At 38.1% G+C, this 27,841-nt stretch overlaps 4 protein-coding genes across 5 annotated transcripts; 1 reads left to right on the top strand and 3 right to left on the bottom strand.

The window, feature by feature from the left end:
- Positions 1–7,333: 7,333 nt before the first annotated feature.
- Positions 7,334–8,517, bottom strand: LOC311087525 (uncharacterized protein; the record flags this gene model as incomplete). The annotated part of the gene is made up of 2 exons (XM_084120852.1): positions 8,387–8,517; positions 7,334–7,617 (listed from the first exon to the last, which is right to left on the bottom strand). The coding sequence occupies exons 1-2, from the start codon at positions 8,469–8,471 to the stop codon at positions 7,334–7,336; spliced, it is 369 nt and encodes a 122-aa protein (XP_083976978.1). The 5' UTR covers positions 8,472–8,517.
- A 2,985-nt stretch (positions 8,518–11,502) lies between these two features.
- On the top strand, positions 11,503–15,281 carry LOC311087203 (uncharacterized protein). Its single transcript, XM_084120469.1, has 4 exons — positions 11,503–11,841; positions 12,297–12,524; positions 12,710–12,854; positions 14,363–15,281. The coding sequence occupies exons 1-4, from the start codon at positions 11,564–11,566 to the stop codon at positions 15,161–15,163; spliced, it is 1,452 nt and encodes a 483-aa protein (XP_083976595.1). The 5' UTR covers positions 11,503–11,563; the 3' UTR covers positions 15,164–15,281.
- On the bottom strand, positions 12,892–16,639 carry LOC311087202 (uncharacterized protein). The gene is made up of 4 exons (XM_084120468.1): positions 16,296–16,639; positions 15,350–15,450; positions 15,169–15,242; positions 12,892–14,222 (listed from the first exon to the last, which is right to left on the bottom strand). Exons 1-4 carry the CDS (start codon positions 16,494–16,496, stop codon positions 13,069–13,071), a joined length of 1,530 nt encoding a protein of 509 aa, XP_083976594.1. The 5' UTR covers positions 16,497–16,639; the 3' UTR covers positions 12,892–13,068.
- A 2,281-nt stretch (positions 16,640–18,920) lies between these two features.
- Positions 18,921–27,707, bottom strand: anxa13l (annexin A13, like). 2 transcript variants are annotated; one of them, XM_084121086.1, is made up of 11 exons: positions 27,424–27,707; positions 26,684–26,759; positions 25,131–25,225; positions 24,010–24,180; positions 23,832–23,865; positions 23,582–23,661; positions 22,585–22,653; positions 21,101–21,202; positions 20,928–21,003; positions 20,636–20,748; positions 18,921–20,539 (listed from the first exon to the last, which is right to left on the bottom strand). In XM_084121086.1, the coding sequence occupies exons 1-11, from the start codon at positions 27,436–27,438 to the stop codon at positions 20,420–20,422; spliced, it is 951 nt and encodes a 316-aa protein (XP_083977212.1). In that variant the 5' UTR covers positions 27,439–27,707; the 3' UTR covers positions 18,921–20,419. The 2 variants fall into 2 exon arrangements, with proteins under 2 accessions (XP_083977212.1, XP_083977213.1); XM_084121087.1 differs by having other exon boundaries at positions 24,010–24,177; positions 27,424–27,538.
- Positions 27,708–27,841: the final 134 nt, after the last annotated feature.

Here is a 27,841-nt window from a genome sequence, read left to right as displayed (position 1 = left end):
TTGCTTGGGCATCTAGTAAAATAGCAATTGAAATGAAATTGCAGGAGAATAAGTTCAGTCCTAATGTTCCTTTTTCAAGTACGCCGCCTTGGTTGTTTTCGCCACTAATTATAGACTTCTATATTCAAGGAGAAATAAAAAGACTTAATGGGAAAGGAAACTGGGTAGAAAAAGTGGAGGACAGAATAAGGTCTATATATAATTCATTTATAGCTGCATTTACAGATGGCTCAAAAGATCCTAAGAGTGGTGTTACTGGTTTTGCATTCACTATTCCAGAATTAAAGATAAATGTTAAGGAAAGAACCTCTGATCATTTGACAGTATTTACTGTGGAAATGTTAGCTATTTTAAGGGTATTACAGTGGGTAGAGGAAAACAAAATTACCAAGGTTTTAATTTGCTCTGATAGTTTATCATCGTTAATGTCTCTTCAGTCGTTATCATCTAATAGTAGACTTGATATTGTGTACGAAATATATGAGACTGTATATAGACTGCAACATATTAATGCAGCGGTCAGATTTTTGTGGATTCCGGCTCATAGGGGGATTGAGGGAAATGAGATATGTTGGCTAAGCAAGCTTTGAAACTCGACAGAATTACAAAAGTGGCACTAAGTAAAGCTGAAGTTAAAGTAAAAATAAAGGAAAATATTATGAAGACATGGCAGAGACAATGGGATGAAGGGAAGAAAGGGCGACATTTATACAATATTGTGCAAGAAGTAGGGAAAAGGAAATCTATAGATCGATGTACTAGAGAAAGTAGCATTATTTCGAGGTTGAGATTAGGACATACTGGATTAAATAAAACTATGTATTTATTGAAAAAGCACCCTTCAGGTTTGTGTGATTGTGGAAGGGGAGAGGAATCAGCTGAACATGTGATTAGTGAATGTGTTAAATATGAAAATCAAAGGATAAAATTAAAAGAGGAATTACTGAAATTTGGGGAAAATATGTTGAACCTTAAAAATCTTTTTAAAATTGGAGAGCAGATAATGGGAGCTTTGTTTAACTTTTTGAAAGAAACTGGTTTAATGAAAAGGATTTAATAATTAGCGTTAGGTTAGGTAAGTGCCTGCAGCCTATTACCAACACAATCCAAACTGAAGTTAATTCATACATTGTTCGACCGGACATAACTGTTTTACACAAATAACCTAGCCTATGTGTGTGTGTGTGTGTGTGTGTGTGTGTGTGTGTGTGTGTGTTATTTGTGTTTGCACACGTGATATCAGGAAGCAATGTAATACACACACGTTTCTTCAATTTATTTAAATATTACTTTACTGCAACTATCTGTTTCTGCTTCTTTATCATATTTATAGTGTGTGATTTATAAAATACCTTATATCCTACATCACATATTTAGATTTTGGACGTCTGGTCACTTTATATCTTATATCTGAATATTATATTACTGTTAAGCCTACTATGAATATTAAAATACGCCGAACCATGTGTCCTGTATCATAGCTACATGAATGACCTTTGCAGCAAAAAAACCCGCTTGAAAATCAGTTCGGTATTTAGTGAGGTATGATTAATTAAATGCGCTGACAGCTCATTGCACCTGCCAGATTACACTGAGTGGAGCGGGTGACCGGTCTAAGATGGCGGCCCCACGGCTCGACCGCGCCAGTAGGCAGTAGCGGTCGATAGGGCGTCTATGTGTAAGAATCCAAAAGAGTAGGCGAGAATTACCTGGGTGACGTATGCTACTAATTATCGCGAGATTCGGACTTAAGTGCGTTCGAATATGCCTACTTTCATACTATATAGTAGGCGAAAACAGTACGTGAAGGAAGCAGTACGTTCGAAACATCAGTAGGCCTATTCATAAAAGAGTAGGCGAGAAGTTCCCGGATGGCTTACTGCTTATCCACCTGTCCTTACAAGACCCTCCATCACTCCACCTGCCCTTATGAGACCCTCCATCACTCCACCTGCCCTTATGAGACCCTCCATCACTCCACCTGCCCTTATGAGACCCTCCATCACTTCACTTGTCCTTATTGCCTCAGATTGTGAAGCACAACACATCACGCAACAACCTCAGAGCCTTCAGCCTACATACATGATTGTAGTTTGAATAAAGCTTTGTTTCATGTGTTGAGTTGTAGGCCTATATGCATTTGTTTATTGTGTGATGGTGACTTTCATTCATTATTTTGCTAATTTATTAATATTTCTCGTTGTCAGTAAATAAAATATAATTAATTAATTAATGCTTTAATTGTTTGAATGAAAATGTAGATATGTTCACTATATACACATCTAGAGTGTATTCATGCATAGCTATGTCATATGACATACATTACATTTTGTTTGTTTAATTGAATTCATTTTCAGTAAAAATATAATTAAGTATTGGTCAGCATTTATCGTGTATGTTTTGGGGTGGGATAGCAATGCAATTCATTGTGGGGTAATATTAAATATACCCCCCTCATAACATCAGTAACTCGACAGCCGTACCATAACATCAGTAACTCGACAGCCGTACGAACGGTTTTCCTCAGCGTTTGTAATGTCTGCACAAAGGGCAGCTGTGCAAAGATTCGCCTTTGAAAACTGTTGATTTTATACTCGAAAAATGTAAGTATCATTAATATATATATCATGGGTTTACATACATAATATGAGATTTTATACACAGGAAAAAATAACCTCCAAGGTTGAATATCTTAATATATATTTTCTTAAGTAATTAATTATAATACATTTGAAAAATGTATTTTTTTATTTTTTTTATTTGTAGGCCTGAGGGATGAAATGAGAGTTAAATTCAACAAGAAAAAGAGGAAAACAAAGCAGTAATACACTTTTGCTTGTGGATGAAAATGTTTGGATATAAAATAAAGAAATTAACAACATATTAAAGAGATGACAATTTTAGGATTTCGTAATAAAAATAAATAATATCGTTAAGGATAAAACGGTGGGTCACAGTAGTAGGGTTATATAAGAACTTAAATCAACCCTAAATGTATTCACAAAATAAATGGGCAGCAGTTTCTTCAAAAAGACCACAAAATGAGCAAGTTTAATCAACATCAAGATATTTACAGATAGATATTTAAACGTGTCGTTCAAATCTTTTAAGTTGTTGCGCGTGTGATAACGCGTCGTAGGTCACATGATAACGTCAACATGGCAGATGTCCGGTTCGCATTCATTACTCAACGAGATCTGGCTATAAAGTAGGCTACCTACTCTTTTAGCGCTCGTTAAGTAAGTATTTATTGAAATTAAGTAGGCTACCTACTCATTGAGTATGCGGTTTCGAACGCAGCCTAGTAATTCACGAAGCATTTTAGCCCTAAAAGTAGCACCTAAGCCTGGGACGGCTTAAAAGAAGTCGAGAGGACTCCTAACTCACTAAGAGCTGTTCACAAACCGCTTTTTGTGGCATTTCACGTTGCGATGTTTTGAAATGCTTCCAATCGCGAGGGAACAATTTTGCATTGTAGGCATAACTAGGGATGCAATAACGCCACCAACAACAACCAAAACTAGGCTACTCATTGCATGTAAACTAATTGTAACGTTTCATTGTGAATCAAATTAAAATGTTCTTCTCTTTGCAAACGTAGGCAGAGGCATAGTGACAGATTAATTCAATAATGTTGCAAAGATATTGCATCAATCCATATGTTTCATTAGGCTACTAGGCTATTTGTTTTGCTTTACTCTTTATTCATTTAGGCTATTTATTCAGTTATTCATAATCTTCTGTCCTTCGCTACTTGTGTAGCGCACGCATTCTCAGACCTGTCACCTGTCATCGTAGGGGAGGTGTTTGGAATCATTCCCGCGTTACAATCATCAGTCAATCAAGGTGGTCACTTCAGTCAAGCTCGTGCATGAGTAATGACGTCAGTTGTCATTTTTCTTTACTAAGAGTAGGTCTGAAAGGCGTTGTGAATAACTTTTAAGAGAAAACTAGCTAAAATCTTTTAGTGTGATTTAGGAGTACTCCTAGTGGTAAGATAAAATGCTTTGTGTATACGGCCCCAGGCAGGCCGTATGTTTGCCATAGGCAAGGCAATTATTTATATAGCACATTTTCATACACACAAAAAAGTTACAGACTGCAACTTCAAATAGATTTTTTTAATTAATTTCTGTAGTATACTCACTCAAAGCCTTTAATAGTTTCAAATGGCCTCTCTCCACAGGATAAAAACACAGGTGCTCATCTGTCCCTGTAACATTCAAAGTCACCTCTGTGATTTATGTGCTCAATACTATATTTAAATGGTGAGGTAGTTGCTGATATGTTAACTTGCTTTTTATCCAATACAAATGTTCCTCAATCAACTACTAATGGACAAGATATATAACTTATGTTTAGTTACTTGATGTAGATTTGTTTATTTACATTACTTACATTCATGTAATGTAAACCATGTTGCCAACAGTGAATTCTTATGCATGGTAGCACACATAGATGTCTATTTCATGTTGTGATGTGCTCATCTGTAATACTTAAAAGTTTTCCCTGTCAGATGTTAGATAGACCGAAATTCCTGTTTCGGTTCCGAAAACGGTTCTGGTGTGATGTGTGGGCGAAGTGCTGGGACTCTGGGAGCTTAGCCTTTAATAGCGATGTCTCACCTCAAGAATATTAAAATTGTAATGAATGCACTGAAAAGCCCTCGCGCTACTCAAATACGTTTTGCGTCAGATATCAACACAGAGAGAGAGAGAGAATATAAAGACAGTAGAGCTGGACGATTAATCTTTAAAAGATTTCGATCTCGGTTCATACACTCAAGCGATCTTATTCCTAAATGACAAAAACTTCACACCGGAACATTCAAATCTGTTTGCGCTGTCGTTGACCCAGAGAGAGCAGTTGTCAATATGAAACAGTTTTACTTTCAGTCGTTTCAACCACACAGTATCGATATTTCTGTGTGACAAATATTCAAATTATCACAGAAGTACAGATAAAAGTTTATAGTTCGAATCACTATGGTAAGCCTGTAATAAACGTTTAGACTCAGACTAGTTACACTGGTCAGGTCGGCATCGCTGCGGAGTAGCCCAATACCTGCGTGACTCGTCATAGACATAAACAGAGAGAAGTAGCTCCGGCAACAGTGTTCTTCCGCAAGACACATGCAGTTCTGTTTATTAACTGCTAGAGCGCTGATTCATACAGGAATGAAACAAGTGAAGTCTTTATGAATCAATCATTCAAACCGATTTTAAAAATATTCTGTTCTACACACATCTTACATGTATGTTCAAGCATATTCTACCCCTTCTGAGAGGGTATATTATCCACTGCTGGAGATACAGTAAGCTAGGAGAAGTCCCAAATTATCCTAGATAATGCAGAAATGTTATTTTCCTTCAGAAAAATATATTACCTTTGCAAAAATTGCTAAATATGTTGACATTACCAGTCTGTTAAACTCATTTGACAATTATAATAAATAAACACAAAAAGGATTGTGCATTTTTCACTTACTACTATTTTTTGTTAGTTTTCATTTTTTTTTTTGAATGGGAACGAATTGTTTGGCAGAACCGGTCTTGGAACTGGAAAATTTCTTACGATTCCCAACCTCAGTCTAGGGTCTCTACACCTTCAACAATTCAGGCTTTGCCGGCAGGCTTCGGTGCAGGTTTAGGCAGAGGTGTTGTAGATTTTTCCCTAAACCTAACTATTCTGGGTCTCGTCTACAAATCGACGTCCCCTTTAACGTCTACTGTCGACATTTAGTCTATCTGGGTCTCGTCTACAAATCGACGTCCCCACTTCAATAAGTCACCTAGTCTAACTTGTTTTCCCTTACTAACTAGTTTTCTTGCTGCGCAGCATAAATGACAGACAAACTCTAGCAATTGTCGTTTAAATGCTTTAATCACGGCCGGGAGAGTTTCTCAAGCAGTTTTCAGAGAAATCTCACCCACATACAGTAGAATAATTAATACCTTAGGTTTTATAGGATAAAGACATGACACATAGAAACCAAATCACCTGCCTAACTCATGACTTTAATATTGTCACCTTCTATTAATATGAAAAATTAATTTTTCTATTAAAAAAAACACAAGTAAAGGGTTAAGAGTTCTGTTGATTACTCAATATGTCATGGGACAAGAGAGACTGTATATTTTTGATTCTGTTACAGTCAGCACTAGACAATTTTCCATAACTCAAATAGACAAAAACAGAACTTTTTAGTACAATGTGTTTCCAAGTGTTAGAATGTTAGACCTGAAAAGAGGAAGTAAAGTTTATGTGTTATTACTGTTAGAATCATAGTTAGTTTAAAGGGGTCATATAATGGTACATGCACTTTTACAAGTTGATTGTACTGAAATGTGTGTTGGCAGTGCCTGTACACAACCATCATAAAATGATAAAATCCATCCAGTGTTTTTTTTTTTATCTCCATATGTTTTCCCCTGTCTCAAATCAGCTGTTTGATTTTGTGACGTCACAAAATCGACTCCCCTCCCACGATTGTTGATTGACAGCAGCGTTTCAACACAGACCCTCGCTCGTGAGCAAGCTGTCAATCATAGTCCGCGCGGTCATTGTTGATAAGCTGGAGCACTGTCTATGAGCAGAATGGCGTCTAAGCGATTGTGGTGTTCTGTTCTTGGGTGTAATAAGGAACACAGCAGTCATTTTGATGTTCCTAAATCCAAACCGCTGAAGACGCAGTGGCTGAGTTTTGTTTTCGAAGGGAATATTCTCCACGATCAACGTCAATGCTTTCATGTTTGCGCAAATCATTTCATACACCAGACTGCTTTATAAACGAGGGTCAGTATAAAGCTGGTTTTGCTAAGAAGCTGCTCCTGAAAAAAGGATCGTTACCAACTATTCGTGTTCCTGCTGCACCTCCAGAAGAACTGTAGTGAGTAACGTTTTATTAACCTTTATATTAATATTTATATTAATCTTTGCAAATCGCTTGCACGCTTCACGATGAATGCGGCTAAGGTTTACACTCAGGGTACATTACGGCATGTTTTCTATGTACAATGTTCTCAATATAATTCATAATCCCACGTTTATAACGAACAATGCATTATGGTTATTGTGTTATGGTGTACACACAGAACAGAGGGGCGGGGTGAGCAAAGCTCATTATCATTTAAAGACACAGGCACTTAAACGGCATGCTGAAAACAGCTGTTTTTGACCAGGTAAAATTAGTGTTTTCTTACAATACTAATGAGAATTTAATTAAAGTATATTACAAACTTTTAATTTAGATCCTAAAGAATCATATTAGCTTGTACAAAAAGGCATTATGACACCTTTAAAATACATTTTATTATCTTATTCTTTAATTTTTCTACCACAGAGACTTCAGTGGTTCAACGGCAGGCTTCGGCGCAGGCTTCGGCACAGGCTTCAGTGGTTCAACAGCAGGCTTTGGTGCAGGCTTCGGCACAGGCTTCAGTGGTTCAACAGCAGGCTTTGGCTCAGGTTTAGGCACAGGCTTCAGTGGTTCAACAGCAGGCTTTGGTGCAGGCTTCGGCACAGGCTTCAGTGGTTCAACAGCAGGCTTTGGCGCAGGTTTAGGCACAGGCTTCAGTGGTTCAACAGCAGGCTTTGGCGGTTCAGCCCCAGGCTTCACTGCATGGATAAAGATGGTCAACTTTAGTCAGTCCATTTAGCAGCATTCGGTCTAAGACATACAGCACAAAACACTCAAAGCAGGAATAGCAAGTTTTACAGACTGAGTTGTATTTTAAGCACTACTCATCTTTATTCATTTTGTAAAGCCATCCTGGGCTTTAAACAGTGATATGGGTAGAATCCATGTACTTTTGAATTGAACAAAACTGAAGACAATGAGAAAGCTGCCCCACACTCTATAATAAAGTAAATTTTGCTTGAACACTCTCCTGGTTTTGCGGTTATACAGACACATGACAGAAACCAGATCATTGAATGCTGAAATTCTCATTCACTGTAAAAAAACAAAACAAAAAACATTTTAAAGTCTTGGAAGTTGTCAGTAACCGTAGTTCAGTCTTTTTACTTCAAAGTTTACTTTAATACTAAAGCAGCCCAACATGGCCTCACCCCCTTTATTGCAGGTTCCTGAGGGAAAGGTTTTTGTAAATTTTAGGGCTTGTGACGTCACCATCCCGGGAAAAAGCTTGTTGAAGTCCCTACCAGCCGTTTGTTGTGGTCATTAAAAAGCAATTTCTGTAAAAGAAAAATCTCCCTTTGCATTGAACTTTGAGCATCGTAACTTTGCAGATGTGGTTTATCCTCAAACAGCAACATTACACACTAAAGTAAAAAATAAAATAAAAGTTAAATCCTAATCAAGGACCCCTTTAATGCACTTGCACATTTCTTCGAGCTTCGTAATAAAGTTAAAAGATCTACTCACCTTTGACTTCAGCGTCTGTTGTGCTCAAGCATGCAGACAGACACAATAAAACAGCACTTAAGGTGCAGTACACTCGAACCGTCATCCTCTTGACCCGAGATCTCACAATGAACTCTGCTGGAAGATGCGCTGAAACAGTGAGAGAGAGCGAGGCAAACAAAACTACAATGAAAAAGCGTATAGCAATCTCAAATCACCGGCTCAAACCCACAACACAAATCACTGTAAAAATGGTTGCAGTGGTTCTCAATTCCAGTCCTCGTGACCCACTGCTCTGCACATTTTGTATGTCTCTCTTATCTGACACACTCAGTTCAGTTCATGGAGTCTCTCCTAATGAGCTGATGATCTGGTTCAGGTGTGTTAAATAAGGGAGACATACAAAATGTGCAGAGCAGTGGGTCACGAGGACTGGAACTGAGAACCACTGGAAAGTTTAGAGTGCTTTTAAAGATCCAATAAGGGGGCGTGGGCAGGGCATCTCCGACCCTGATGAAACTCACCTGCCTGTAGCTTTTTAATAGCCTAACCTTGAAGACCTTTATTAAGTAAGTTCAGGTGTGTTTGATTAGGGTTGGAAGACGTTCAGGCCTGCGTTTAGGCCGTATGTTTGCTGTAGGCAAGGCAAGGCTTATTTACATAGCACATTTTCATACACTATGGCAAGTGCGTTACACAGAAAGGAATTAAAATAATCACAAAATAAAAGCAAGGAAAATTAAAACAGTTGTTAAAGGAATTAAAAGAGATATAAAGATGATACATTTATAAAAGGAAATAAAAGAGTAAAAAAATGATACACAGATAAACATCTCATCTGGCTAAACACTGGTGTATCATATTTTTCAGAGCTCCCAGTTTTACTCTGAGATTTTCCCTTGGTGATTATACTGTGTCTGTGGTGTTCTTTCGGCACGTCTAAGAAATCTATTGAACGTCTCCAAAATCGGACAGGAGGAGCTCTAGGACTGTCTCACTTGGTAACCTCAGGTTCACTGCCCCACCAGTCCGCACCCCAAAGATTTGTTCGGAAGCTCTAGGAATGGAATCGATCAAGTCCACAACCCACAGAACCCCGAGTTTAATTACACATCAAACTCACTACTCCACCACAGACAGAGGTCATCAGCACGGTTTCATCTCTCAAGTTCCCCAATTAAGTAATTTATGTTTGTCTCTTACCCAATTCTCAGTGCCATTTGAGTTCAGTTTAGAATCAAAAGGAGGAGGATGCAAAAATAAAATACAGTGTAGTCAGTCGGACGTACAGCGGCACAGTGCTCATTCAGAAAATGCACAGCTAAACAAATGTGTTTTGAGTCTGGATTTGAATGTGACTACTGTAGGAGCACATCTGATCTCTTCTGGAAGCTGGTTCCAGCTGCGGCTGGCATAATAGCTAAAAACGGACTTGCCATGCTTAGAGTGAACCCTTGGTATTTCTAGTTGATATGATCCTAATGATCTGAGTGATCTGTTAGGTTTATATTCAGTGAGCATTTCTGCAATGTATTGAGGTCCTAGGCCATTGCGTGATTTATATACCAGTGATAATACTTTGAAGTCAATCCTAAGTGTAACTGGGAGCCAATGTAAAGACCTGAGGACTAGTGTGATATGTTCATATTTTCTGGTTCTGCTCAGAATCCTGGCGGCAGCGTTCTGTATGAGCTGCACCTATATTGACTTTTTGGGAAGGCCAGGAAGAGTCCATTACAACAATCCACCCTGCTGGTGATGAAAGCATGAACAAGTTTTTCTAAGTCTTGTCTGGAAACAAAGCATCTAATTCTTGCAATATTTTTCGAGATTCCAGACTTGATTTTTAGTTGTTTGACCCCTAGCATCAAGGTATCTGTTCACCTTGAGAACTTCATCTTTGTTTCCAAACACAATGACTTTCTTCTTTGTCTAACTGAAGAAAGTTTTGAAACATCCAACTGTTAACTTCATCAATGCACTGGCACAGGGAGTCAATGGGGCTGTAGTCATTAGGCGATAGGGCTAAGTATGTGTGTCATCTGCAAAGCTGGGAAGCAATTTGGTTCTTTCTCATTATTTGGCTCATTGGGAGCATATACAGGTTGAACAGGAGTAGCGCAAGATTTGAGCCTTGAGGAACTCTGCATGTCATGGATGTCCACTCAGACTTATGATCTCCTATACTCACATAATAACCTCTCCCTTCTAAGTATGACCTGAACCATTTTAGGACTATCCCAGAAAGCCCGACCCAGTTTTCCAGCCTGTCAAGAAGTATGTTATGATCGACAGTGTCAAATGCAGCACTGAGGTCGAGTTGTACCAGAATTTATGTTTTGCCTGAATCAGTATTTAAATGAATATCGTTTATTATCTTTATGAGCGCTGTCTCTGTGCTGTGGTGCGGTCGGAAACCAGATTGGAAATTGTCCAAGTATCCATTTGAGCTTAAGAATTTGTTCAGCTGATTGAAGACAACTTTTTCAATGATCTTGCCTATGAAAGGAAGATTTGAGATCGGTCTGTAATTGCTCAATATGTTGCTATGCAGATTGCTCTTTTTCAGGAGGGTCTTGACAACTGCGGTTTTAAGGGACTTTGGAAAAGTCCCAGAGAGACGTGAATTTACCACTTATAGGAGATCTTCTTCTAAGCAGTTTAACACACTTTTGAAAAAGGAAGTGGGGAGTGTGTCAAGGGCGCAGGTTGATATTTTAGGGTGCTGTACTGTTTCTTTCAAATTTTTACCATTCATTTCTTCAAAATCAGACATAATAACTTTCTGCGGATGTGGTCTTATCTGTCTGACCTCAGTACAACACGAGGATATGCTGATCGCCTTTCTGATATATTATTGATTTTCTCAGAGAAGAAGGAAGCAAACTCACTGCATTTGCCGTATTCACAAGATGGTTGTTAGTTTAGGCTCGTTTGAGAAGAGCAAAATCTACAAAGAACCGATCACCGGTGATCACCACAAGATGCATGGTGGTTAGAAATGTGTCCGAGTGTATAGTCCGTCTTGCTCTAATGTCATACTGACATGTCAAAAAAACTCTCACGACAGCGAGGCGGACGTGTTGGATTCTGCAGTCAGGCACAATTCGCCTTTGGCTAAGCCCCGCCCCCCTTAGTTACTGTTGCTACGTCCGACAAACAAATGGTCAAACAGCTGGGCTCTGTTTTGGTATCAACATGGCTTATGCTGTGACAGCTCTTCCTGCTGAAATTTCATCAAACTTTTATAAAGCAGCAAATAAAGTGTCCGATAGAAGTAGGCAAAAGGGGCTGCAATATGCGTTCGAAGGCTATATTCAAGACGTACAGGTGAAACGCAAGGAACAACAAGGCATCCAAATAGAGGCAAAAGCATACCGGTCACAGTCAAAAAATGAACCACCGCATATCCTACTAATCGAGACGGAGGCTGGGACTAACAATATCAAGGAGCAACACTGTTCATGCAAAGCTGGGTAGGTCTCTATTCACTTCTATAATCGTTATTACAAAGCAAACGGACTATGCGAGTATAACGTTGTATTTATTAGCAGCGATGTGCTCTCGTATCAACAACCGGTATTGCTAGGTAACGTTAAAGGGATACTCCACTTTAAAATGAAAATTCTGTCATCATTTAATCACCCTCATGTTCTTTCAAAACTGTATGAATTTCTTTCTTCTGCTGAACAGAAAGGAAGATATTTAGAAGAATATCAGTAACCAGAGAGTTTCTGGTCTCATTGACTTCCATAGTATATATTTTTTCCTACTATTGAAGTTAATGAGACCAGAAACTCTCTGGTTACTGATATTCTTCTAAATATCTTCCTTTCTGTTCAGCAGAAGAAAGAAATTCATGATGACAGAATTTTAATTTTAAAGTGGAGTATCCCATTAATGTTAGCTGACAAGGTGATGTTTTGGTTAGCTCCACAGGGTTTTGCGCGCACATCATCGGGCTTATCCACACCCTGGATCTCTGCAAAGCACAAAATATAAACACGGTGCATGTCCAGTCCTCCACAAGCTTACCCCAACAATGGCATAAGCCAAGAGGTGCCAAAGTAGCACCACAGCCTGTGACAGCAGTCGTTGTGGCCAGGGCCAAGACGGAACGAAAACGGAGACCCATCTTCTGCCAATACAGCAATGACAGGTGAGTCACAACTATGTTGATTTTTAACACCATGTAGGCTGGCTATCCCATTGTGTCCTTCCACCATAATAACCAACTTATTTTTATGTAGCCTTTGTGTTTGAGAGCACATGACATAAGCAGAAATGTATTTTGTATTTCAGATCACTTGACATTTAGAAATGTATGACTTTTCCATGTCACAGGGCCACCTCTGAGGTAACAGATCAGGATTTGTTGTTATTGAGAGAGCTGACAGGGACACCTATGAGCTACATAGCAAGCAAACCCCCGATAGATGTTGTAATAGGTCAGGAGAAGTACCCTCTTGGAAGTGGCTTGAGCTACCAGGTAAAGCAAATGTAAAACTGATAAAGATAATGACTCATTTCTTACCATTTGCAGGGAGACATTTTATTACAGTCACATAGCCAACATAAATTTGATTTCATTCACAATAACAACACAGTAACTGATTTATCAACCATGTCAGTTAAAACATAAAAACATTCAAATTCAGGAGCTTATCTTAGCTGTGTGTACAGACAGATCATTGAGCTGGATCCTATGCTTTTATAATGTTCGGCTGGAAATTGGACAGCATACAGACCACAAACCATACCTGATTTATGTTTCCAAGCCTGACATTAGGGATCCTTCCAGAAACCATTTTAAATTTCTTCACTTTGGCTATGGCTCTTTCTACATGTACTCTGTGTTTGGCTATTTTCTTTGTCATCTCAACGTCTGTAGCTGGCATCTGACTATTTGATTTGGCAAAGGGGGGAATGTTCAAATTAAGCCCAAGCTCCTTTACATCCTTCTCAATAAGAAAACCCTTATCCACCATGAGCCCATCACCTGCCTTAAGGTAGCCACACTGAAGCAGACCTTTCAGTAAATCTTTGATTCCACATTGTCTAAATATCTCTTGGTCTGAGATTGATCCTGTGTAAAGTGTGGATACAAAGATAATGGCGCCACGAGGATCACAGGCAATAAGGCATTTAAGTGTGTTGGCAGATTTGTAGTTTGAGTAAGTCTGACTTTGAAGTAACAGTGATGTTGGTTTTTCTATCTTAATCTCTGTACCATCAAGAATTGCAAAGGTTGTTGGGAACTCTGCTCTGTAGTTGTCAGGCATGTTTTCTGTTATGCTGTCCCTGTGTGGCCAAATAGACATGTTGCCTAGTCTACCATACATGAAATCAATCCATGAATTGAATAAAGTACTAACAGTTCGTTCTGGAACTTGAAATTTGAAGGCCAGCTCTTTCAGATCAAAGTTTTGCCTCAGCTTCATAAGCACGAGTAGAAACTGTTGTCGTAAAGGCATGAGGTTGATCTGCTGATCTACTCTGTGGTATGTCACAGGGCTAAGTGTTTGTGTATCTGTTGCAGTGCTGGGTATCCTGAAAAATGCACACAGCTTGTTGAACTCATCATAACTAAAACCTGTGCAGTACTTAAAGTACTCAGGCACACTGCAGTTAGATATAGTCTCTGGTGTGAGTTGGTAATGAGCTTGAGTGGGTGTGGTGTGGGTGAGTGGGTGAGATGCTTGATAAGTTTTAATCTCTTCCCTCAGCAAGGCATTTTCTTTTTCTTTATCGGCAAGTTGCCTCTTTAATCGATTTACTTCCTCTTCCTCTTGGTCCTCTGTGTGATCCTGGTGTGGATCCTCTGTGTGAATCTGGTCTGCTGTGTGAATCTGGTTTTCTGTGTAAAAAACATAACAATGAAATTATTTAAATGAGGCCTAGTTAAAAATAAATAAATAAATAAATAAATAAAAACAGGAAACAATGTAAATAATAAATGTATTTCTCTCTCTCCCCTCCCCCCTTCATTGCATACAGCTCCCACTATTGGACAACACTTCACAAGCATCCTCCCAATCAAACTCCACTGACTTCCCAGCATTCCCTTTGCCACCACAGCCAGGCTCTTTCTGTACTGTCCTTAATGAAGTGCAGATGGAAAGGTTCAGTACCATGGTAGTCTCAAAACCTGAGGCAGAGGCACTTGAGAAAAAAACCAGACAGCAGAGTAGCAACAATATCTGGCATCATGTCCGCTCTATTCGCCTAACCTCATCCTCCTTCAAGAGAATATTTTCTAGAAGAGCCGACTTTGAACAACTTGCCACCATCATGCAGAGGAAGAAGAAGAACATTATGACAAAAGCCATGAAGAGGGGCCTGGAGCTTGAGCCAGCCGCTGCAGCACAGTATGCTGCCATCACTGGTAATGAAGTTCAAGTGTGTGGGTTTGTCATCAACCCTAACACCCCCTATTTGGGTACATCCCCTGACAGAAGGGTTAAGAGTGGTGAGAATGAGACCTATGGACTTCTAGAAATTAAATGTCCAATGAAAATCAGTTACACCGATTGCCAGTACCTTAAACAGGTTAGTGATGACACCTACAGGCTCAATCGTACACACGAATATTACTTCCAAATCATGGGACAATTGGGGATAACTGGGATGCCATGGTGTGACCTTTTTGTGTTATGTGAAAGTGACTATCACCTGGAGCGAATTTGGTTTGATCCTGAGATGTGGAGGAAAATAAAAGATAAACTTGACTGGTACTTTTTTGAATACTTTCTCCCTACAATGTGCAGTGAGAGTCCACAACAGTCACATGAACTGTAGCCTACCTGTTTCAATGACCATGGACAACTCCTCTGATGTGGTATCCTGCACTGATGAGCCTGATACTGTGGAAATGCCTCTGTAAATACATATGTGAAATCGATTAAAGTGTTTGAAATTATTCTGATACTGTGTTGTGGCTGTAATATTCTTTCTGCAATTTAATTATTATATTATAACTCTTACCTTTTAGTCGGCAGTCTTCGACCTTTGACTGCACTTCCTTCAACATGAATAGCAGGGACTGGATTTGGGAATTCGGGATTTGGTTCCCCATTGACAAAATGCTGAAATAGTAGGGGTGTAACAATATATCGTGTCACAATATAGGGCAATACAAAAATGCAACAATATGTATCCTGAATAGTTCACTCAAAATAAAAATTACTATGTGAGGAAAAAGTTAAGGTTTTCAGAGTTTTAGTGTCAGTACTACATTCAAATATTATAGATAATGTTGAATATAATGTGTAATAATGCAATAGGGGAATATCTGTGTAAAAAAGTGGCCTACACCATTTTTAATGTATCTAGTCAGTGACAGAGAAAAAGCTTCAGAATCGTGAATAGCCTGTTTATTCTGGTGTCTCTATTGTCCTGTGCTTTGGGTTTCAGCTCCAAGTCCAAGAATATTTTATTTATACACACAATGTAATATCAAATTTATCAGTTTAATAAACTTATTAATTAAATTTAATAAACAATACATTTTTTGTTAACCTTTTACCATATGCCTTGGAGTATCGCAATAATATCGTATCGTGAGTTCAGTATTGTGATATGTATCGAATCGTGACATGAGGGTATCGTTACACCCCTATGAAATAGTAGTATAAAATATTGTTGGACTGTGCCAACACGGTGGCGCTAACGTTAGTCACCTTCAAAACTACCACAACAGCGTCTGTAACATTAACGTTAGGTGTTTGTATCTTGAATAACAAAGTTAGATAACATCCAGCCGCTATTCAAAACACACAATCCTGATTTACGTGATAACTAAACTATAGCTAAGCTTGCTTGCTAGCACCTTGATTCTTCATTAATTAGGGTAGAGAACCAAAATCATAACCTAAAAACAGCATAAAACTGTCTAACTATACTTCACAGTAAGGTTAAAAGCAAAATTTACCTTAGAGCACACAAAAGTGTGCTTGTTGATCCTTGAGGGGTTTAGCTGACTGTGAGGACGTCCACACAGTTTAATCCAAAGACGGCACTTGTCAGGATTTGACTTCGGTTTTGGGAAGGGGAAAAAACGGACACCCCCCTCCAACCTCTCTGGAAAACGCGTATCAGTGTTACAGATGCCCCAGGCACAACGTTTAACCATATTTTTGATACAACTATGACTGTAATAGCCTGCCGAAACCAAAAATATGAGACGCCTGCGTTAAAGTCAATGGAGCGCTGTGAAAAAGTGTCGGACCTCTGTCGGAGCTCGTTCTTGGCTGCGCTGTGATTGGTCAATCTACATTCTAGGGCGGGGCTTAGCCAAAGGCGAATTGCCCTCCACTGACTGCGCTGATCAAAAAGCACGACGGGAGACTTGCAGACGACACAGCTTATGCTCATTGGTTATGGCAAGCTATTTTAGCATTAAATACACCTGGCTGTACTAATCATAATTTAGTTTTGACTAGTCATAATTCCAATTCCAGATAGGCCTATTTTAATTCTAATTTTGACTCGTTGTAATTTGAATTAAGACCATGTTATTTTGACTAGTCATAATATACATTCGAGATATCTACAATGCTGTTTTGACTAGTCATTGTGGCGAGCAGGACCAGGCCGAGGGCCGTGAGAGAGCCGCACGAGGCCGGTGGCGTGGTTACTGATGAGCGACACCTGCGCGACGCACCGTCTCGTATCTCTCACGGAGGAGCGGAAGCATAAAGGAGGAGCGACGACAGTGAAGAGCAAAAGAGGACAGGCCTGAACTTGTGTTGTGTTTTGTTTTATTTTATTGTGACAGCAGTCGTCCGTGAGGGGCTGCTGTCTTTTACTTTCGTTTGGTATTTGTTTTATTTTTATCATTAAAATGTATTTGAATGTTCGCCGGTTCCCGCCTCCTTCTTCCCATAACAACGAACTGTGTTACAGTCATATTCTTCCATTGCCTTCCACTGGAAAATATTTCTGGATATCTTCAAATGAGTTTTGACTAGTAGAAATTGTAATTAAAGATATCTCTAATTGATTTTGTACTAGGTGTAGGATTATCCGTGAACAGGCCATTTAATGAACACAACACCGCATTCCACAGTTCGGAACGATTCCCCATCGAACCATTAGTAGCCTAAGTCATAAAACACATTCATGTGGCAAAGATGGCTAAAGGAGATGTCACCCCCCTCCCTCTTTTTGTGCTTGTCTAATCTCACACCAGCGATGCCAGGACAGCAGGAAAAGACTTCTCTTTGTTCCCCAAACTTAAAACTAAATGGCCAAGAAACCCTGTGGTGACCCCAATGCATACATCCACAGCCTTATCAGGAAACGATGGGTGTTAAGGCGTTCCCATGGACCGGAATCACCACAGACCTTAAACCAGGGACACCTCTTTTCTGTAAATTCTGAAATAAAAAAGGGACAGATGAGGACAGATAAAAAAGACTGAAATAACCCACTCGTAGTTTCTAACAAACAACAGTCTCAAAATTGCTTCCAATAAGCTGAATTGATCACCAGTATTTACCTCACATATATCTTAAGTATCATGTATGTTTTATATAACCTGTAAAGTTCTTTTTGTGTGTAAAACATTTATCACAGCTAAATCCTTATTAACTTCCACCTCAACTATGGGAAATATATGTTATTTTGGTACCTACTTGACGGCACTCAGAAGGACGTGTCGGATGGACACGCTCATAACCCATGACAAGCAGCTCTGCGTTTTTCCTTGCTTTTGCAGTGACTTTTGCTCGTTTTGATTTGTGCGGACCTCTCCATCGTCCAGCGCAGGCATGTGCTGGCCATCGGGACTTTTTCCATCTACAAGTGTATCCAAAATACATTTGTAGATATATGAAAGTAATTTAGTACTAATCAAATTACAATTGTAAATATCTTGAATTGGATTTTTGACTAGGCAAAACTTAAAGACATTTCTTGAATTGGAATTATTCTTAGTCAAATCTAATTTAAAGATATCTGCAATTTAATTATGGATATCTCAGTCTGATTTTTGACTAGGAAGAACTTTCTTTGAAGATATCTGCATTCAGCTTTGTGACTAGGAATAATTCCAATGTAGATATCTGGAATTAAAATTCTAAAATTCCTTTATAGATATCTGAAACATGCATGCAAATACACATTTGCTAACCTTAAACATTTTATTAACCAATCCTACCTTGGAAACTGTTGTCATCTGCCATTTTGTCTAAGAATTGTATAACAAAGGTCCTGCATCTTTGGGTCATTTTAAACTGCTTTATACAGACATAATTCAAAAGTATGAAAATAAAAACTCAACACGAGTTGTGACACAAGTAAATCTGCAGCAACACAGAAAGCACAATCCATATATAACGTAATGTACTAATCAATGTCATTACTGCCAGTTAAACTTTTATTAACTTGTAATCTTTTTCAAATCAGCCTTCACCTTGGGTCTGCCTTGATTCTGAAACTTTCTTGTCCGTCACACGTTTATTTGTAAGTTTTTTTTTTCCACGTTTCTGGTGTATAATTCCATTGTTCTTCACTCATGTCTTTTGGCTAATAAATAAATTCAGACTAGCAGTTTATGGTTCTCTGTCTTTATTGAACATTGCACTTTAGTTGGTCCATTTTGCAACATGATTCAGTTAAAATCACAGCGCTACATTCATGCATGCTGGAGACCTTTTACCATATGAATGCATCCAGATATTATTTAATAATCCCTGAAGTAATTCATCCAGTAGCTCTTCTTTCCGTGACAACAAAAGCAGACTACTGTTGTTAGCACTAAGCATTAGGCAGGGAGGGGCTGACTCTAGTGAGAGGGAGGAGTAAATTTAGTCTCTGATCACACAACAGCAGATTTGACTAGGAGCAGCTACAATTCGGATATCTTAAAATATAATTGTGACTAGTCAAACTGAATTAGAGAAATCTTTAATTACCTTTGCGTATGTGTGACATGTCAATTGAAGATATCTATGACATTATTACAGATATCTTAAATGGAGTTTTGACTATAAAGTATTTAGAGATACCTCGAATCAGATTTATTACTAGTGCAATTATAATTGCAGATATCTCTAATTATCAATCTGACTAGTCAAATTAGAAATATAACTCATCAAAACACAATTGCAACTATCCAAAATATATTTATGAATAGTCAAAGCGTAGTTTTATATTCCAAAACGGCTTGCCATACCAAGGGAAGAATATGACTAGTCAAAATAACATTGTAGATATCTTCAATGAAAAAATGACTAGTCATAATCACGTTGTAGATATCTTAATTCCAATTACAACGAGTCAAAATTGCAGAATAGATATCTGGAATTGGAAAGTTGACTACAGTCAAAACTAAACTACTACTAGAGCCAGGGGTATTTATTTGGCTACTAGTGGTCTCTAATATTATTAATCAATTTCTTCTACACACAGTCCTTTTTACATTATCTTTAAAAACAAATATATTCTGAAGCATTGCAATAATAGGTTGACAGTGCTGCTTTACAATATTATCAGTCACCACCGGCACCGTATAACAACTGCAGTTCAAAAAGAGAAATGCCCAGTGTTAAAAAGCATTGTCAAACACTGAAGTACTGACAATCTTAGCACTTAAGATAGCTGCTTTTAATATTAGCATGTAACTGGTACAATACACTAAAGACATACATATTTGGATTATAGATACAAAGATCCCTTGTGAAAAGAGTTTTAAATGAAGGACCACCCTTTGCGCTCCATAGTTTGTTTTGTAAAAGAAATGGATGATGAAATACTGAGCTGTTACTCATGACTTTTTTCTCAAGGCACGTGTGTAATGAGTTAATGCAGAAGTCAAATTTACTGCAATAAAAACTCTAAAACAGTCAAACTGAGCAGCTCTTTAGTTTTAGGAAAGTGTTATGGCAATAATTATGTTATTTCAACTTTTGCACCAGTGACAAAATCGAGCATATGTGTGCTCACTTGACACAAAGAGGTGATCCTAAGTGATTGTGCATGTATTTTCAGGCAGTGTTGTATGATCATTCTTTCTTTTTTTATTATTAGTTATTGGCTCCACCTGACGGTGACTCAGTGAAGTATTTCTATTAGGAGACGCTTGAAGTCACCACCACACTCTGAGCTCAGGGCATCCTTTAGGGTAACATCATATTTCTCCAAGTACATGTCCTTGATGGTCTCCAAATCCACCTAGAGGTGAATGTGAACGTGGAAAGGAAAATATTATTATTATTATTTCCATGAAAAGCTTTGTATTCATTGTATCAAGTCCAGAATTATCTCTACCTCAGAGCGTCCCACAATAATACGTATGAGCGTGTCCTCGTCGGTCCCAGCTCCTTTCATCGCAGCGTTCAGACGACGGGCGAAATATAGCTGAGGATTTTTAGCACATCGCACTGTTCAAACAAAAACAAATCACAGTATGATATGTGTTGCAAGCAGAAAAGGCTATCAAATAGCTTTATCCTTTCAAAGTAGCTTACGGCCACTACTTTGAACAGCAACATGACTCTTTGATTCAAAAGAAGGAACACATTTCCTAAAGGCTTTTCAGAGTTTGGATGGTTATAGTTACCCAGAGTAATGTAGCAGTCCTTTAATGTTCCTGTAGCCTCACTGTCTATAGCATCCAGGATATCTGTTCCAGAGAGCTATGGAAAGAAAACAAAAGAGAAACCAGAAACTCAGAAAGAATGTTGAAACAGTTGTTGTAAAGCAGCGCTGGGCATAGCTGGTGTTTGACCGTACAGTTTCATATATCTTGAAGGTGGCCTGAAGCTGTAGGTAGTTCCTGTGAGTGAGGATGTAGCTGAAAGTGGACTCATCTGTTCCAAAACGTCCTTCACCTGCCTGTTGAAAACCAACCACATAGTCATTCTATTCATTCACTCATTCATTCATTGAACAAAATAACTGGGGTTGCCAGGTCTGTTTGACAAAGATAATCAAACAATTAATCAAATATAGTCCAAAATCAGCCCAATACCAAAACACAAAATATGCTATGAATATGAAAAAAAAGGCACAAGAGCTGTGAAGGGGGAGGACTGGAATACACTGCTGCTTCAATGTTTATTATATGAATGATTATTAATCAATATCTTTCCTTCTAAATCTCAAATGAGTTGAATGACTTCTCGGGATATTTTACTTTGTTATAGAAGTTACCAGTGTTATTACTGAAATGTTCTTTTCATGTATTCTTTAATGTCTGTATTTGATATCTGAATGCAGTAACAGTGCTTGCTTATTTAGCCCAGCTTCCAGAAATGTAATAGGGACTTGTTTTGTGTTTGAGAAAGGTCTTCAATGTGTTAAAACATATAGGGATCATTGAAGCCAAAGGGACCATTTCTTTGTTAAAGCCTTACTTTCCAGTTAGACTAAAGTGTAGCTCTCCTTGAGAGAAAGAACTTGTTATCTTGATACGACTCTCCTGTTTATAGTTAGAGCCTGGCCAAATCCAACCTTGAGGAAGCTGTGTGTCTGTGTGTGTGTTAGTTTTCTTGGTTACAGGTTAAGGAACTACTGGCATTATTGCAGATTGAGTGAGTTGTTGTTCTGGACATGCTGGCGCCCAGCATCCCAAATCTGAGAACTGGAAGGTCACGACGTGCCAAACTTCAGGGTCCGAGTGTCAGCTGCCTAATCAATGGAGATATGCTTCAGTCTATCTGTATATGTGTGGAAAATTACTATGTTTATCTATTTTTTTAGCCAATCAGAAACTGCAACCTGAAGCAAGGACGTAGCTTAGACCTTGGTGAAGGGTATAACTGCTGTGATGTTTGTAACTGTAAGCGGGGCGTCCTACAAACTCCTGTGTGAGTCTTGAAGCTGACTTCTGCTGATGAAACTGCAAACTATCTTCAATAAAACTTTTCTTAAATTTTTTATAATTCTGACTCCGGGTCTTCTTTCAAACATCTGGTCCTAAACTGTTACCCCCTAACAGCTGTAACTGGGATGGTGCCCTTTCAGAAACTACTAATATGTACTATTTAGGTACTAGCGAGTACACTTTAAGTACTGAAATGTACCTTTAAGGTACTTATATGCACCCTTAAGGAGTGCAAAGGGGTACCGCCCCAGTGACAGCTTTTGTACCTTTTTTTCGGATTTTTAGAGTGCCTATTAGACATTTTCATGGACTTGACAACTTATAAAAAAATAAATAAAAAAAGTTATAAACTACTTAAATCCAGAGATTTAAACATCAGAGTTATCCTCACCTCAAACAATGATATTGCATCCTGTTCTGCCAAACTTTCATCCACTTCATAAGACTCATCCCTGCTGGCCTGCAGGTGAAAGTCAGTTGTTCATAGCAAATAACACCAACAAACCTTGGTAGATTCAATTGATACATTGATACTGCACTATAAACTGCAGATCCAGTAGCATGCAAATACAAACTTTAGGAATGGAATTCTGCACCATCAAAGACTGTATAGAATAACACTTAATTCTTAAAGGGACTTTGGCACCATTCATGTTCCACTTCCAGTGAACAAAAGCCTTGATCGTTTCATTCAGTGGCGATGGAATGCAAGTTTTCATGACTACCACAGGCTGCGTCTGAAAGCTTAAAAATGCTTCCTTTTGAGGCTGCATTCAAAGGTAGGCATCAAGGCACTTCTATATCCAATGTTAGCTTCACTTCCTGTCTCCTGAGATGCCTTCATCTGATGTTTCATCTGGTTTTTGAAGGCAGCATAGATGTATCCTTCGCTGCCTTTGATATCCCACAATCTTGTGCGTTCCATGCGATGACAGTTAAGCTAAATATAAAATATCTGAAAGTTGTGGTTGGTGGTTAGTTTGTGTGTAAATGTACGTTTTTAACCACCGTTTTCCACTTTTGATTAGTTATTAAATTTTTGCTTAATTATCACCATTTTCACTTAATTATCAGTGCCTTCGTATGCAAACGCTGCCTGCTAATTCACTTCCTGATAGGGCAGCGAGGCAACAAGTCAGCTGTATAAGCTTTCGGAAACAACCATAGTCTTGTTATTCTCATAAAGTAATTTATTATGGAAAATGTTTTATTAAATTAGGAAAATGTGTGGCCTCAGACCCCTCTGAACATGTGAAAAAAAAGTGTTTGAATGTATAAGTATCCACATTTGTGCACTTCTACATTCTTCCTATCAGTACAAATCATTGCTAAATACTATAAGTATCAAACTTACTGGACATGAACTCATTAGTATGTTCATATTTTACCTCTAGGAGAGAAACCAGAAGATTCTTCACTTCTCCACTAGTGTCACCTTCAATATCAGCCTCCAGATCTCTCTCATGCACTGGAGATCAAAAGATCTGTTACATGACTATAATAATGCATTATTGTATTATTACTAATAATATTAGCATCACAGCAATGAGCATCATAGTATCAATAATGAGTCAACAAAATCATGTCTCTTCATATTTTATTACATCACAAAATCATTTGTATCTGATTAAAGCTTACCTTGCACATATGCCTCTTTGCAATTCAAAATATCCTGTTAAAGAAAAAATGTTTATTGTGTAAGTAATGCTTACAATCAAGTAATGATTTCTTTTCAGCTGTGTTTGATGCTTGAAATTTGTGTGACTATTCTCCCAATCTAATAATGTAAATTATAACCACAGATGTGAATTATAACCTGATTGGTGCTGGTGCAGAGGATCTCCACCAGCACGTCCTCATCTGTCCCAGCACCCTTCATGGCTCTCCTCAATTCTTTAGCCATTAAGATGTTGGGCGGGTCCAGCATGGCTACGATTGCGTTCTCAAAGTTTCCTGTGAGTTCATTCTTCAACACTTCCTTCAACTCCTTTCCAATGTGGCCACAGACCGAAAGAACAAACCAGAAACAGACTCAAATAGATGTATGTTGGTTCAGCCTATCAATGAATTATGATATGAAGTAAAAGTTATTAATTAAAAATACTTTTAACTAAAAAACTTAGTTCTCATTACATTACATTTCAAGGGATTGTATGCGAGATAAATTTGTTACAATGCTGGCTATGAACATTTTAGTCGATTTAGAGAAGGGATAGCTTTCCATGAGCTCTGCACGATTATTAAAAGTGTGAAAACATAATGGTAGAAACTACTCCAGTTACCTAATGCAGTCTAAATCAATGCAATGTGATGCTGGGAGAGGAAAATTAGAAACCACTGGTCTATGGCTTATGTCATATATGAGATTAGTGCGTTTGTTCTTATAAGCCACTTTAAAGGTAGGGTAGGCGATTTGTTTCAGACACATTTTTTGCTATGCTGGTTGAAAGTCTCTTCACATCCTGATAGCAATCAGTGGTCTAAATGTATTTATATGTAGATCGTCTGTGGAAGGCGTAGGACCATAAAATGTTTGTGCAATCATTGCATAAATGAATCTACAGCAGTCAGGTGGTACAGGTCAGCGCTCTTTAAGATGTTTATGTTCATTATTACTGTAATGTTATGTGCTTTGAGACATGAGGTAGTTTAACATAGTCTCTGATGCTTTTGTTTGCTCCCTGCTGAGCGTGTTCATGTGTTTTGAAGGAGGCGTGGTGTTGGAGACGCTCTGAAGGGAGGGTGGGATCTTATGCTTTCAAAGCTAGCTCGCTATTGCTAGCCTCTCCAAAAAATTGCCTACCCTACCTTTAAAATTTAGACAAACTATATTTACGCCATATTAGATCAGCGTAAATATTGTACTTTCCACAAAAACACAATTATATAAAGGATGTACTTGCATTTGTCAATAAACATTTCAAAGATCTGACTCACATCGTCATATTTTTCAAAGTAGGCTTGTTTAATCTCCATTCGCTGGAATGCAGAGCGGTTTGCTAGAATGGAGATGATGGTCTCTTCATCCGTCCCTGTGAACAATAGGAGATGAGCTAATACCTCATAATGCCAGTTATTCCTCTATCAGATTTAGGGTATGTTTACACGACAAGGATGTACTAAAAATGGAAAGGTTTTTCCTTTGTGTTTAAAAAATAAATAATTGCATACAATGTTGTCAAAACGATCCCCGTTCACACGGATCCGTGAAAACGACTAAAACTGCTGTATTATGCATGCCAGGCCAGTAGTTGGCGATGTCATGGTGTTGTATAAACACCCCCTAAGAACTCACATCATTTTCAACAAAATATGGAAACTTTTTATGCGTTTTGGTCAGTCATTTACACGACAACGGCATTTTTGGGGCCTGAAAATGCAAACGTTTAAAAACAGGTTAAACAACAAAAACGAATTTGTGAAAACGGTGAATTCATGTGTACGGGTGTTACGTGTTCAGTGTCTATAGGTGCGTAGTGTTTCTTTTCAAAGTGACCTCGCCATCTACTGGCCTGGCATGAATAATATCGTTTTCGTGGATCGGTGTGAACGGGGATCGTTTTAACAATGTCTGTGCGTGAAACTTTTAAAAAACGCAACGTTTTTAGTACATCATTGTCGAGCGTACCCTTAGTTAAAATGCTTAAAGTCAGCATGAAACAATAGTTGTGATTGTCTTTACTTCCCTATTGTGACGTATATCCGAGTGAAACTTTTTCTTGGACAAGAAAAATGGAGGGTGGGCTCGAGTGCTTGTTTGTTTGTGCTCCATAACTGAAACTGCATGTACTTAAATGTTACATTTAACATTTAAATGGTCTTAGTTAATTATAATTTCTTTTTTTACTTTTTCTTCTTCTTTTCTACCCCATTTTATTATTATATTTATTATCATATTATTATTAGTAATATATTATTGATGATATTAATAATTATTAATAATAATTTATATGGTTGTTATATATTTTCTAAATGTATCTTGTTTTCTTTAGCTTTTTTTAAAATGTAAAAATCCGAATAAAAATACTACTAGCGTGACTTAATTTTGTCCATGGGGAATTGATTGGATGGTTGTGATTTGCTATTGCTGTGATCTCATGTGAGAGACAGGTTGTCCCGCCCTCATGCCAGTAAACATCATCAGAAGAGGGAGGGGAAGTTAATTTTATTAAAGATTATGAAGGCACAATATATTTATTTTAAATAATAATGTGCATGTGGAAATCATTTATAATAATCACTGCAATATTACATAAAAATATGTCAGCGAGGAGGACATTAAAATCAAGCCCCGCCCTCTATTTTTTCTTGTTCAGTACTCGGTTTCAATACATTCCAACCATAGGTCCCAACGCTGAAGTTGGTAGCAAATTCTGTTTCATGCAGACTTTAAAAGTGCTACATCTTATTTCATCATATTGTAAGTAAAAAAAAAAAAGCACCCATTTATGTCAGTATTTTCCAACAGTGATTATTTTTATTTAACCTACCCATTCCTTTGCAGGCCTTACGGATTGCCTTGATGTCTGCCATCACATCAAAGTCTTCAAAAGGAGTTATTGTGGGCTGAAATGAAGGTTGTGTAAGAAAAATCATGTGTTGTGCAATCAGACTATATTGCAGTTTTAAATAAAATTTACAGATTTTGAAATGGGTTAAACAGCCTTTTAAAATGTACAAAGATATGGTAAGAGACCCAATCAGGATGTTTTTCAAGGGTTTGTGGATTAGATCACAATGCAGTAGTCTGTGTGGGGAGGGGTTCTGTGTCTAACACACACAGCTGAGTCATGGGATCTCTGGGAAAGGACAGGAACAGAGTAAGCCTTCCTCTGCCTCGCCCACTGCCATAACAACAATGTGCACTCATCGAAAACAAAACAGTTATTCTTTGAGAAACATTCTTCTTCTTATTACAAGAGTATAAACTACTGCTCAAACCACAGTAAAATACAACATATCGGCTAATAGTAAATATAAAATTAATATATGGGAAACTCTTTAAAAACATATTAAGTTTAGTAATGTTAATAATAAAACGTGGAAAAACTGTTAAAGCATCAATACAAAACATCGAAGTGTCACGCGATAAACTCATTTGCGCATAAACACATTTATTTAGTCTACGCAATATGTTGCATACGCAGCAACCTAATAACACTTAATATCGTTATCTGTAGTAAAAGAAACAGAGAAAAGTGCAAAAAAGAAACTTCACTGTTTTACTCACTTGAACGTTGCCCATCTTGTGATGCTGCTGATGTGAGTCTCTGACTGAATGTGTGCTCGCTCTCTCTCTCCACTCGGCCAGAGCATCTTTTTACTCCATCGCATCCCTGACGTCAATGCTGGCGACGTCATCAAATATAAATAAAATTATCCTATTTTTCTGTTCTTTTTTGTCATTAACCATATGCTAAACAGAAATGTGTAATATATAGTTTTGTTTTGGGTTGATGTTTCATGTTACAGTCATGTTTCCTGTCTTGTCATGTGATTCCCTTGCCCTCATGTGTTCCTGCCATGTACTTCCATACTCTTGTGTCATTTGGGACACAGCTGTTGTCTTTGTTTAATTGCCTTGATTATGTTCACAGGTGTTTATAGTCAATCCTTGGGCGTTTCTCAATACACGCAAACTTTACTTC

This window comes from Abramis brama, assembly GCF_963993115.1.
Source record: "Abramis brama genome assembly, chromosome: 7".
Lineage (NCBI taxonomy): Eukaryota > Metazoa > Chordata > Actinopteri > Cypriniformes > Leuciscidae > Abramis > Abramis brama.
Note: the sequence above shows the minus strand (reverse complement) of the source record. Positions and strands in the feature narration are given on the sequence as shown.

Bases quoted from the DNA above. Each gene is read 5' to 3' on its own strand.
- LOC311087203 (XM_084120469.1), top strand. From the start codon at position 11,564: ATGGCTTATGCTGTGACAGCTCTTCCTGCTGAAATTTCATCAAACTTT. The intron at 11,842-12,296 runs GTAGGTCTCTAT...TGTTTTGGTTAG, and splicing joins CACTGTTCATGCAAAGCTGG to CTCCACAGGGTTTTGCGCGC. The intron at 12,525-12,709 runs GTGAGTCACAAC...TCCATGTCACAG, and splicing joins TGCCAATACAGCAATGACAG to GGCCACCTCTGAGGTAACAG.
- anxa13l (XM_084121086.1), bottom strand. The intron at 21,203-22,584 runs GTGAGGATAACT...GGTTTTCAACAG, and splicing joins ATGCAATATCATTGTTTGAG to GCAGGTGAAGGACGTTTTGG. The intron at 20,749-20,927 runs GTAACTATAACC...TTGTTTGAACAG, and splicing joins GGACTGCTACATTACTCTGG to TGCGATGTGCTAAAAATCCT.
- LOC311087202 (XM_084120468.1), bottom strand. From the start codon at position 16,496: ATGGTTAAACGTTGTGCCTGGGGCATCTGTAACACTGATACGCGTTTT. The intron at 15,451-16,295 runs GTAAATTTTGCT...CTACTATTTCAG, and splicing joins ACACTTTTGTGTGCTCTAAG to CATTTTGTCAATGGGGAACC. The intron at 14,223-15,168 runs GTAGGCTACAGT...TTTTTTACACAG, and splicing joins GTCCATGGTCATTGAAACAG to AAAACCAGATTCACACAGCA.